This window comes from Cydia fagiglandana, chromosome 9 (assembly GCF_963556715.1).
Source record: "Cydia fagiglandana chromosome 9, ilCydFagi1.1, whole genome shotgun sequence".
NCBI lineage: Eukaryota > Metazoa > Arthropoda > Insecta > Lepidoptera > Tortricidae > Cydia > Cydia fagiglandana.
In genome coordinates, this window is record NC_085940.1 from 13,623,397 (window position 1) to 13,637,243 (window position 13,847).

At 36.1% G+C, this 13,847-nt stretch overlaps 1 protein-coding gene across 2 annotated transcripts in view; it reads left to right on the plus strand.

The window, feature by feature from the left end:
• Positions 1 to 13,847, plus strand: part of LOC134667452 (rhomboid-related protein 3) — a 156,889-nt gene that overhangs the window by 137,117 nt on the left and 5,925 nt on the right. The window contains exons 1-3 of one of the 2 annotated variants that reach the window (XM_063524868.1): positions 1,723 to 2,206; positions 9,412 to 9,524; positions 10,537 to 10,654. In XM_063524868.1, the coding sequence (XP_063380938.1) occupies positions 9,412 to 9,524; positions 10,537 to 10,654 (231 nt within the window). In that variant the 5' untranslated portion in view covers positions 1,723 to 2,206. Of the gene's footprint in view, positions 1 to 1,722; positions 2,207 to 9,411; positions 9,525 to 10,536; positions 10,655 to 13,847 lie in introns of those variants that run through there. The other variant, XM_063524867.1, reaches the window with a different exon arrangement.

The following is a 13,847-nucleotide window of genomic DNA, read 5'->3' on the forward strand; positions in this document are numbered from 1 at the left end:
GGCGCTGGCCCATCGTGTAAAGGAGCCATCAGATATAGGCACCTACTTAAAGAGTTCTCATAGAAATTTCAAATGTGTGTTATCTCATCCCACGGCAAGGTTTTAATTCCAAACTGAAACTGAAAATAATGCCGTTACATATTGGAGTTTTACAATTAGGTAAATGGGTAAATACAACTGAAAATACAATCATTAAAACACAATAATTTAATACCTGCCTTTGTTTTTAGAACGCCCAAAAAGTATTAAGTAAAAACCTAAAAAGGAAATAGCCGTGCAATAACCATAGAAAATATTACCATGAAAGTAAGCACACCTGGCAAGGATAAAGGACCCAAACACATGTCAAACACATGTCAATCATTGTCAAACATTGGTGCAGCAAATTGACGATTTAGAACAAATGTTTCCTTTTTAAATACAATAACACAAAAACTTTCTACGTTTTGTTCCTAGATCGGTGTATTAAAGGTACCTACCAATTGCAGGTTGCACATCTGGCATTACCTGAGTCCGAAGGTGATCGTGCTAGGCGGCCCACGTGTATGCTTGTGGCATTAGAAATTTAAACTTATCTTTAAAACTTGCTTTGATATAGAAACTCGCAGTGCATCTCGCTTGCACCAATTCATAAATACGGTCAAAGAGTTTAATTTCCGTACCCTTTTCGTACCTTGTCACAGTGACCTGACAATCAATACGAAAGTCGCTAGGTACCTCATACTATTGTCACTGTGACAAGGTACGAACGAAATGGTACTGAAATTAAATTTTTGACCGTACTTACGAGCGAATACATACTGTGGCTAATGTCAAATCGAGATCAGATGTTTAAATTTCGTATACCGCTCGGGACTCGCCTCGCCTACCTAGGCGCCTAGATGGTCATGCCATAACTCAGATAAAATAGTTACATTCATACCTATAAAATTACCTATTTAGTGACAGTTTTAATCTAGGAGTAGTAGGAGGTATACTTTTACGAAAGTATACCTATGTATTTATTTTGCCCAAGCTGAAACGGAGACCTCCACCTCCACTCTCGCTCGGTTTTCCATTAGGCGTCCCTACTCTGTATAATACTACATAATATACCTAAGTAAATGAGAAAGTACTTAACTGTAGGTCTGCCTGTCTGTTACCTCTTCACACTTAAACCGCTGAAGGGATAATTAAGATGAAATTTGGTTAGTTAGTGATAGTTAGATGCCTGAGAAAGTTGTTATTATAATCATTATCTTCCCACACGCAGACGAAGTCACGGGCAGAAGTTAGCCTAATATTAAGTTGTATTAGGTAGTCGGTCATTCTCAAAAAATATGTCTACGGTCTAATTGCCGTTACTCAGGATATATTTTCATACAAAATGTATGAAAAGAGTCGTGGCAATTAGTCGCACCCGCAGACATATTCTCAGAGAATGTCCCTCCTAGTAGCTATTACCCACCTAATAATTAAACCACCCTGTATAAATGACCTACCTAACCGTACCTTTACAAAATTGCAGCCAATTTGTTTGATTCTATGAATCACATCCGTCCCTAATGATGGTTCAGATAGGAACCAATTTTTTAGGATCCTTATATGGTAAGTAGGTACTTAGGTAAAACTTTATTGTCACTGACCTAATAAACATACAAAAAACAATTATGGTTTGTTTAGTTCTAAACCTACGGCCTACCTAATTAAATTTTACATAAAGTACATTTACAAATAAAAGCATACCTAAATCAAAGTTGCCTCCTATTATTGTTTATTTCTTAAGAAGTTTAAAAGGATTAACCACACAATTAGGCACGAAGTTCTTTCACCATTCACAAACAAACATTTTTTTCAAAACTACCCCTCCTTAGCCGGCTATACATATAAAAATCCCTTGCGTTTAGGGTGCCAATGCGATTCCGGCAGCCGCCAGGCAAAAAGAAAAGAACGAATGCAAATGGAATGAAACGTCTACATACGTTCGTTCCATTCCGTCCGTCAGTCTGTGCTTAGCGCTCGAGCGGAGAGCGCGTGTCACCATTTTCTATATCTCAGCTGTTTCACGCTCGCGTCTTCTCTAAGTTCTGTAACAAACCACATTAATTAAGTTTCACAAAAAACAGTTATACTATTGTTAATAGAGACTAGAAAGTGCAGTGTTCATTATTTATTATAAGAACGAGAACATTGTTTGTGACAGTTTCAATAATTCTCAAAATGATGGGTAAGTTGGTGATTTTGTTTTTATGATAACCTACAATTGATATATTTGATGTACTTACTTAATGTCAAATTGTTTGGTGTTTTCTTTTTTATATGCATTTGGTTGGAATTAAAGCAGAATGAATTTTATTGATCTTATAACTAAAGTTAGCCGGTGTCGGTGTTTTTGAGTGTCAACAAAACCTTCAAGATTTGTTTTTTGATTCGACAATCGATACGATAATTAGACTAAAGCATTTAAACTAAATTATTTTGTATAAGTAACTTACACTTACGTCGTTATTATTTAACCAACAGATTAAGTGAATTATTTAAAAGAAACTAACCTAACCAATCTAAGCAAAAGATTTGTTGTTGTTGTTGCTTGTCGTAATTTGCTTCAATTCAGTATCCTAAGTGCTAAATGAAAATCTGTTTTACTTGATGGAGAGAGTTTTACCTGCTTAAAATGGTTTAGAATTTAATTCATTCATTAAAATTCGTAAATACGCACTTGCTATAAACACTGCTACACACTGACGGAAAAATGTTGATACTTGAAGATTTAATACTTCTGACTTAATTTATTTTTTAGCTACTTAATTGACTTGTATAAGTTGTATTGTATTTAGTCCTATTTTATTATTGGTTCAATAGTAAACATTAAATAGGCATTTGACTACATTATATAATAATAATAAACAATTAACCAATTTATGCATTGATCTAAAGCCAACCAAGTTGGAACACCGAAAGATAGAAGTCGCCGTCGTGAAAAAATGGGATTCATTTGTAGCTGGCAGCCGTCAACATGTTCAAGGTTTACAAGTGCTTTTTTGATATTTTATAATTCTGCAGAAATTAAAAAAAGAGATCTTGCAATGATAAGTTATTATTATAAAATTTTCTGTTTTATTAATATTGCCTACTTCCAATTGAAAAGTTAGATTCTAGTCTAGATTGTTGAGAATTGCTAGAAATTTGAAAATTGGATTACAACTTGTGAAAAAGCCAATCGCACACCATCGTTTTTTTTACTTGTATAAATGAAACGATCAGTTAGATAAGATCTGAGACACCGTAAAGTTTTCTGTTTTATATCGAAACAAACCGATTCTTTTCACCTGCAAAAGGCTCACGAGCGTGAGTAATCGCCTGGGAAGTTGAACCGTGATTTATGCTGCATTTTTTATGTAGATCAACCGCTACTGACTTCACGGTACGACATTGTATTGACATGAATTTTACTAGCCATCGAAATAAAATTAACCGAAACGAGACAATCCGATACGCCGATCGTGGCACATCTACCTATCGATTTGAGATAAAAATTGGTCATGAACGATTTGTTTGGCCCACGGATTGAGATCACTGGGGTCTTTTCCAGTCAATTATAAAACCGTTTAAGGCCCATTTACACGATACAAGATTCTTGTACAAGAATCGGCAATAATTGTATTCAAGTTTTGCCGTGCAATAATTGAATTCAAGAATTGAATCAAAGTGTTTATACATGAGCAATAACCAAAATCTTGAATGCAATTATTGTATAGAATTCTTGATGGGCAATATTCTTGACCGTATTTTGTTTACACCAAAGACATTACATATTATACGGTTTACAATTAAAACGGAAATGTTAAAAATACTAAATGATCGCCAGTTAGTCAGGTCAAATCATAGGTATTCATCGCATGACCTTAAAAATTAACAGGTCCGAAATCAATAGAGCACACAAGGAACGAAGTTGTGCAACTTGCAATACGCATGGTAGTTAGTTTAATTCTCACACGCGATTTTACTTCGTATATAGACCTAGTAATTATATTAACGAACTTAGGCAACCTTGCACAATTATGCTGTTCAATGTTATGCTACTTATGCTGAAACAGAGTAGCCTATTAATCTTATTTAAGAGCAAGAGTTTCGAAAATTCGCCTCCATACAATCGAAGTTTTATATACCAAATTCCTATCTCCTCGCACTGTTTTTTTATTACTTTTTCTAAAAACAAAAACTAGTAACAGACTAAGATATTCTTTACTTAATATTTGTTGTTCATGCCAATTTTCATGTTAGGTACTTCAGCATGTCGGTTTAAAATGAGAGCGTAACTATTGTAATTACACCGGGTAGGTTCTTGTGACTCTTAAATCCCTAATATCTGGAAAACCGTGATTTTCTCGGAAATTATATAAAAACTCAAAAATGCGCGTTTTCCCAGAGTAAGACCTGGCTAGATAGATATTTCGCCCCCGAAAGCCTATATATCAAATTTCGTCGAAATCGTTAGGGCTGTTTGCGAGATCCCCGAAGTATATTAATATACATATATACAAGAATTGCTCGTTTAAAGATATAAGATTATAGTAAGAGTTAATCTGCTAACACTATAGCGCCACTATTTCATATAACGTCATATTTCATAGGAATTTCACGTTTGTGGTGGCGTTACCACGCTCTGTCGCTTGCCAATTCGTCGCGTTAAGAGCTCAATAAGGCGGACTTTACCCACCTACAAACCAAAGTCTACCTAGGTATCTAATCTATACAACGTACTTAAATTTGGTGACCTTATTTCAATAATAACATAATACATAGCTACTTCAAAGATGATATTGACACCATTTATATGTTTAATAATATCTTACTAATATTTTCCCAGGCAGCTTAACGTATTCTCATTTATTCGTTTTGATACTGATTATTTGTAATAATTGTGCAATAATGATACCTTTACCTACATCTATTTTTGTCAAAATCATGACAGCCGCCGGCCAAGTAACGAGCGTGAACAGGTCGCGACTTGCCGAACACACCAAGTAGCAAAGTATGTCACAATTCATTCATAAACCCAATGAATGGTGAATGAGAAACCAGTCAAGTAACCATAACCAAACTGCCTGCTAGTGGGCAGCTCATTGTATTCAATGAAACTGGCCATCAATTCAATCGCCTCATACCTAATTAATTATTATATTCAGACACAGCTTAATTATATGAGACAACAATACAATAATAATCTAAAAAACTGAATATGATATGCACGTAACACGGCTATAATTTATATAACGGCTTGATTCAGGTTCCCTCTAAAACGCCGGCACGTAGCAATGAATAACAACAAGCGGTTGTCGGAACCGGAAGCATTGGTAGGAAAGCAAAGGACACCTTGCCCCGAGTTCCACGCGCTGACCATCGACCCAGTCAATTCTTCGAGCCACCCTAATTTGTTTACAATTACAGCGACTTAACGGGTAGTTATATGGGAGGCTCAATTAATTTCCTAGTTTTTATATCACTTTACCTATCCAATCCATAAATCTATTTGCTCGACTGTTACTTCACTGATCCTAGTAATAATTATAAAGTCGTGATTAAGGCAGTGGCTTGAATTTTAGTGTTTATTTAATTAATACTTTTAACAAACGTTGCCTATCTATTCTTCCCACTTGCAAAACGTATGGTGTACTTTCTCGGCATTGTAATAATGGAAAGAGACTAGAAGAGATTTGAACATAATAATGCGGAGGTGGGCGCGTGGGAAACTCCCAGCGTTCACGTGCCCGGCACACCACTTTGCCACACTAAATCTAACATTAATATGCTAGATTTAGATAAAACCCCGCAATGCGGAGATTCACTCATTGTGTCTTCCGAGCAGCGACATTTCTCCCGGGAAAGCTCATTGTTATGTTGCTTAAATGAATTAAGCTATGAATTCTACACGGTACTTGTTAGGCATCGTTAATTAAAAGTTTGTTATTCAAATATCGATATTATAAATATTCATTAAATGATATATGAATAATACAGTGAACTGCGCAAGAAAATCAATTATAGTTCCATTCATAAAAGTCGCATTGAGTCTATTCGCGAGCGTAGGTGTCCATAAGTCACCGACCAATAAATCAGCACCCATATTTGAACATGAAATAATGAAACCAGGCGGTAAATCTTTAGTTTTAGCTCAAGCCATTTTGAAAGATAACTTGTTAGAATAGTTTATTGATTCTGATTTTGTCTCATTTCTTTCGAAAAATACAACGATATCTTTATATTTTTAGCGTTAAAGTGTATCGAAACTTATATGTGATTCAATCTACCTGATAAGAGGCTATTAGAATGTGTAATGTGTCGCACAGGCTCGCGTGCCCGTTTGACGGGCGATGGCAATAGTGGCTAGTTAGTGGTTCCGGATACGTATCGGACGTGTCGGATGTCGGCGTGAGTCACGCGGCGCCCACGCGGGCCCGCGCCGCGCCCACGGCGCCCGCGCACTACCAACTATTACACCAACTCCACACGTCCCGTCACCATAAGCTTAAACCCAAGCTCTACTACTTCAAATCCAGACTTGACACATAAACATTGGACATTGGCCTGTAGATAGCGGCACGATCCAAACAATACAATTAAGCCGAATATGTATGAGTCCCCGTCTTTTATGGAACTGTTTACCATTGGATTTTATAATAGCACAATCAAACCCATCGATGAATTATTTAGATACTCAAATAATATTGGCTTGTGTTATTATTAATTTGAAATTCGCAAGTATCAAAACGTGCCGATTGCAGTTATTGATTATTTTATTTGTAACGTAACCTATTTTTGCTACACGCTTTATAACAGTATTTCATTTGTAATGGTGTAAAAATCAATAATCACTACCCGAACATCAGTTAGTATAGAGTTAACCCAGAAAGTATCAGATCAATAGCAAAATGGAGTAACAATGATCAATACCGATTCCGCGATAACGACACTCTCGAGTTCCAAGCCGAGACGGATTTAGCAGCGTCTGCGGCGCGTCTAGGTTATTTGTATTTGGGCTTTGGCAATGGCCATTTCGCAGTCTCGTGGGAAACGGAGTTGAACGACTGGGGAGATAATGCTGGTCGGCATCGCGGCATCGCGGCCAGTCGTTCACCGCACCGAACGCCCACCCGCCGCCGTTGCCTCATACCATCTAGCATTGCATATGCCAATTGTTTACTGCATATACATCCTTTTTAAACTCACATGAGATACGTGTATCATTGTCTATTCGCAATGTATTTCGAATATACTGAATAGTGTGTTGCCACCAGGAAAAGATGCCACCAATAACGACGCATTGAAAGCACTAAAATAAATTAATGCCTTAATTCATTTAGGTCTTTATACCGTATATGTATTTATAATTATTGTTGTAAGTACTTAAAACATTGATTGTTTTACTTGAATATAAAACGGAATATTAACATTACGTGAATGATTTGATAACGTTAAGTATCAATAAGTATAGGTAATTTACAATGCACCATAATTTATAACTGGTACCTGAATTTCGGTTGTCAAGTTGACTGACTGCAGTCTAATAAGAATGGAATTCTCCTGTCATTTAAGCTCGAATACCGCACCTGATTCATCACCATGTAATAATTTGGATGTTAAGGCTTCCTACACGTTTTTAAATCTTGATTGAATGGTTTTTTAACTTTACATGAACTGACTACGTCTTACCATGTCCTAATCCCAAATATCTAATGTAGGTCCTCCTATACCAGATATAGTTTTATAAGTATCAGATTTCTTATATTGTATTGTCCACTCGCTGTACATGTAAACTACCTGAATTGAATCGTGGTAGAAATAATAACACGGATGTATTTAAACTAGCGATATTAAATAACTTATCAAACTGCGTATAGGTAACTGGAGCCTAATCTTGGGTTTTACCGTCCACAATCCATATCCAACCTTAAAGAAATAAAGTCCCAAATGCCTTTGGGGAGTATAGTCGCAAATGACATTATTTTCTCGAGGGTGCGATATGTCGGCTCGGGCCGAGTCCCAAGGGCGGCGGTCAGCTCCATAGGTAAAGTATAATAAGCAGTATTTTAAGTTAAAAGCAATCATAAAGTGCTTTACCACTTTCTGATATGAGTCCCTAATTATTTAAAGTTTGACAAGTTATATAAGGATATATCCAATTATATAAATAAATCCACACTATCCCTATATGCTTAAAAAAATCATACGCCAATACTTGATATTTAAAAGCATTACTCTTTCGACGAGGTGGTCTTTCATCGGCTCTATTTTTTAATATAGCCGCTATATTAAAAAATAGCGCGCAAAGTACTGACTTAGATAATTTTATTCTGCGGCGGGGTCGATAGGCGCTGGACGCGAGCCAGCGACGACCAAGACTCGTAAATCCACCCTCGCGACGCTAAACTGGCAGTTCTCACACTAAACCTCGATGCCACTCGATGGATGTTTATGCACATAAATACTTGAGTAATGTACGAAGAGCCAGTTTTATTGACGATTACGAGTTAGCAAACTTTTATGAGTTTCTTATAAGATTGCCGCTGACAAATTACATTAAAATAGCGTTTTTGTATATTTTTATGTACACTAAATAATATCTACTTCTTTGCAAAATCAATAACACGAAAAACTAAATAAAGTACACACTTTGTAATCAAAAAAGGTTCAATTATTTATTGCAGGGACTTGCAACTAATTCGAGCATTTAATAAACGTGCGACCGATGTATTATCCGTACTTAATCAATATGTTTGTTATCGCCCTTAGGTATAGTTGTAGTACTTAAATGTAGTAATTAATTTAATGTTGCACATACGTGCACTAACGAAACACTATGTTTAGAATTAACCGTGTGTGACGGAACACGGGAAAACACATCGTGAACGTGACCTGGGGAGGGTGCACTATAACGAGTAATTTTTAATTTTATTGTATGGGAAAATTGTATTTCGGGATGCCACCTGTTTTGAGTGTATCTAATTTAAAATAAGTAATAACTCCGTCTAATTACAACTTTGCACCGACGTGAACTGAACAAAGTGAGATTGTATCAAACAACATATAATTATGATAATGTAAAAATATACATAGTTACTGACAGCAAGTATCAAGACGTTAAATCTCAGTACATACTTATAATAATATTTATTTAAACTTTATTGCACAATAAATTTTTTACAAAAACTTAATGACAGAAGGCATGAAGGCATATACATATAAAGTTATGCAGCAACATTTTAAAAATCTAGTTAAAACAAACATTTTATAATCTAGCGAAAGGAGACGCTAATTCTCATTATAAGAACTTCTACAGCGTGTCATTTTGCCGATTAGAATGATTAGACCAGAGATTGTTCCTTATTTGAATATTGAGCGTTGAACTTACCAGACTGTCTCTTGTTTCAGATGAGCGGCAAACGCACGCGCAGCTATAGATGCGCAGTGCACCAGCGCGACCGCGAGGTCAGCTCCGAGAACGACTTCCGACTGCTACTTGAAGACCCTACGTTCTTTGCCAGGTTGGTGCGCTTTATTATTAAAGCTTCATCAAAACCATGTAATACGTATCCGCGACCAACAAAGGCGGTGGGTTAAGGACAACTTTCAGAATTTTAGGAGCATATCTTTCCACCGCTTTCATTTTGTAGTTAGATCGAATTCACTGATTTTTTAATTAGATACCTCTAAACATTCCTCAAGAATCACTGTATTGATAGGTGAAAACCGCATGAAAATCCGTTCAATAGTTTTTGAGTTTATCGCGATCATACACTCACACAAACAATGGTTTTCGAGTTCTCTGCTTTAAATAATAAAAAGAGGTTTACATCAACTACTTTTAAAACCATAGATAAACCGACATCGGATATGCCGTGCATTTGACAAGCCTTCCGCTTTATAAACTCCAGTATAAATGTCCGACCGCTAAATTCGAAGTAAAATGTAACTGCAAAAAACATGATTCGTAAAATTTTAGTGTTTCAAAATTGTTACGTGTGAACCGCCGTTCCAATCATTATGGTGTACGTGTATTGATTATCGTCGCTAAAAATATTTCCAAGCTGTCGTTCGTGTCACATTGACATGTTGGAAACGGTTCCGAATCATAAATCGTTAATAGATTGGTTTGTGGAGGCCAATCGAAACAATACGCGAAACTCGTGAAAGTAAGCTCTTGCACACGAATTTTATGTATAAATGAAAGTTAAGTTTAAAAACTTAGGCTGGTTTTCCACTACAGATGTTGTATGTAGCTTCACGCTTAGCAGGATTAAAGATAAGCTTAGGAAAGCCTTATCATCAGAGCTAAGCTAAGCTAAACTGTCATTTACTTTTAAGTAAAGATCATGTCCTTTTTTATAGTCCACTACTGGAAGTAGTTTTTCATGCAGCTGTTGTCACTATACTCTGATAGCGCCCCTATAGGTTAATCTCGTATTATGCCAATCTGTGGTGTAACCAAACGATCTGTTCTCCAGCCAAACCGGCCAGCCATTAGAATGTTGAATTATCTGAAGAATATTTTCGCAGGATGGTGCACTTAGTCGCAATGGAAGTGCTCCCTGAGGAGAGGGAGAGGAAATACTACCAGGAGCGTTATACATGCTGCCCTCCGCCGCTGTTTATCATCTGTGTCACACTTCTCGAGGTAAGTTTGCTCTATTTCTTGTTTTACCCGTTTAATCCTCGTTAAGATGTAATTCTGTACCGAGCGGCGAAGGCCAACAGGATGGCTTTTCAAAATTGAAGGACGAGTTTCTCCTACTCTATACTCTTTATAATCAAGCGACAGGAACGTAGATGGATGCCTTTCGAATTAGATGTTCAATGTGTCGCGGAACTCCAAAGGGTAGGCATACCGTTCCGAATTTCACCTTAATGTACTATCTTCAGTTCAGTTCGTGTTTCAGCTTCAGAATCCAAACTGTCAGAACTTTCTTTTGCTTTATAAACGGTACATGCAAGATCGTATATATCAACATGTCCACTTGCAAGCTCATAATCATTTGAGAAAGGTATGTACCAATAATGTCTATTTAGATTTAGACCTTATGCGTTACGCTGATTCTTATCAAAATATGTAATTCAACCGATGGCTTCTACTACTTGTGCGTGCGTAAATCATTTGAGAAAAATACGAGCATTAGACAAACCAATACTCATCGCAATCAATACATGCATAGATAATGTAAAATCGTGCAGGGCACTTTCTACTAACAGCACAATCCGCGCTCCAGTTGCTGGTTAATTAAAAAGTGTAATTGCGGATTTCACGTCCGCGCCAGCGGTTTACGTGAATCACAACAATCGTTGCGCCCGCGCCGTCACACATTGATTCATGCACAGACTCATATTTGAATAGACTACTCAGATGGATGGCGGACATGCTAATGATAACGACTGTGCTAATGCTAACCATCAAATTCTGCAGTTGATATTCAAAATATTTGTGGACAAATCCAATTTTTCGGATGATAAATGAAGACAGGTATTTATTTAAAACAAATTAATTTCCATTGTGCGCAAGTGATTGATTCTCAGTAAAAATGTGTTACGTCAATAAAAAAATTGACAGAATATCAGTCTGATGAACTGAACATTCCCAAATACCCTAGTATACATAGTACGTCGTAGTTAGCTCAAATTTTGTTATGCTATGTTTTCATTTCATTCGCTGTAGATACCTAAGCACATGCGTCATAACTTAGACATGTGTCTGTGGATGCTCCGCTATGGATAAATCGCGTGTTTTCTGCTAACGGTCTCCCTGCTACGCGTGCCTACGTTAAACAATTGAGCTCGTATTGAAAGTTAATACCTTAGCACGACCTGAGCCTTAACTGTAGGTGCTGATCATTACTTTACAGAAAATCTGAGTAACTTAAATAAAATAAAATAAAATAAAAAAATAAAAAAAATAAAAATAGCCTTTATTCCACCATAATTACATTTTTTTTTTTTTTTTTTTTTCATTTCCTTTGCATGCATAATTACATTTTTAGTTGCATAATTATTATATTATTTCATTTTGTTGTATTTAAAATATAGAATTGTATAAGATACTAGTATAGGTATTATTCATAAAATATAAAAGATTCAATTTGACATTCAATTTCGATTCCATTTCCATTATCTATTTTTATCACAGTCATTTACATTTAAAGCTATTTTTACTATTATATCTATGAAATATATCATATTAATATTGTAAATTTATTAATTACCAGTACCTACTAAACATAAATTTCAAAAACTTAATTTAACTATCCTTCATTAATTATGGAAGTCGCCTCTTTGGCGTAGGCCTCCCCCAGTGTTCTCCATGTGTCTCTATCTTGAGCTACTCTTCTCCATACTGTTCCACAACGTTTTTTGAATATGTCTGCCCATCGTGTCTTTGGGTGACCTTGCTTTCGTGTTCCTTTTTCTTTTGGTGGGGTCCATTCTATGATTTTCCTTGTCCATCTATTGTCGTTTATTCTACTAATATGTCCAGCCCACTTCCATTTCAATCTTCGTATTCTCTCTATGATGTCAGTTACTTTAGTTTTCTTTCTTATATAATCGTTTCTTACTCGGTCTGATATTCTAATTCCTAGCATACTGCGTTCCATCTTTCTCTGTTCTATAGCTAGTTTTGATTCATGTTCTTGTCGTAGAGCCCATGTCTGGCAGCCATATGTTAGACAAGGTAGAACTGCAATTTCGTATAATTTTCTTTTTGTATTAATACATATCTCCTTATTTTTCATGATTTCTCGTAAGCTCCAGTACTTTCCCCAAGACAGGGCAATTCTACGTTTTATGTCTTTATCAGTCTGTTCTTCAAAAGATATTAGCTGGCCTAAATATATATATTCTTTGACATATTCTATTTCCTTGTCATCTACGTAGATTCTTCTCTTTGGACCATTAGACATAATTTTTGTTTTCGAAGTATTTATCGATAAGCCCACTTTTTTACTTTCCTTCACTACGTCTTGTAACATTTCTTCTAGTTGGTTAGGATCTTCCGCAAAAATTACAATATCATCCGCGAAACGTAAGTTGTTTAGGTATTCTTCATCAATTTTTAGTCCTTTGTTGTCCCAGTTAAGATTTCTAAAGATCATTTCCAGCACTGAACAAAATATTTTTGGGGATATTGGATCGCCTTGACGAACACCTTTTTTAATGGGGAAAGCTCTTCCTTCCCTTTCTAGTTTGATCTTTGCTGTAAGGTTTGCGTACATGTTATACAGTAGTTCTATGTAATGCTCTTCTATTCCTTGCTGTGCTAGTGCTTCCCAGATTGCGACATGTTCTAATGAATCAAATGCTTTCGTAAAGTCAATAAAGCATAGATATATAATTCTTCTATATTCATTTGATTTTTCCACAATCTGTGTGACAACCTGTATGTGGTCTGTGGTTGAGAACCGTTTACGAAACCCGGCTTGTTCTCTGGGTTGATTTTCATCCAATTTCTTCGTAAGGCGGTTCAATATGATTTTTGAGAATATTTTATACATATTGGACATTAGACTTATCGGCCTATAGTTCCCTAGATCGCCTCTGTCACCTTTTTTATGTAACAAGGTTATTGTAGACTGTGACCATTGTACAGGAATTTCTTTGCTAAATAAGATGTTGTTAAACAGTACCTGAAGCGGACGTCTTAGGGGTTCAACCATTGATTTTAGTAGTTCGTTGGTAATGTTGTCTTCTCCCGGTGTCTTGTCCTTTTTTTGAGTTTTAATGGCATGCTCAATTTCTGTAACAAGTATCGCTGGAACATCTTGTATTTTTATAGAGGGACGCTGTACATAATCTTCTTGTGATGCATATAGGTCTTGGTAAAA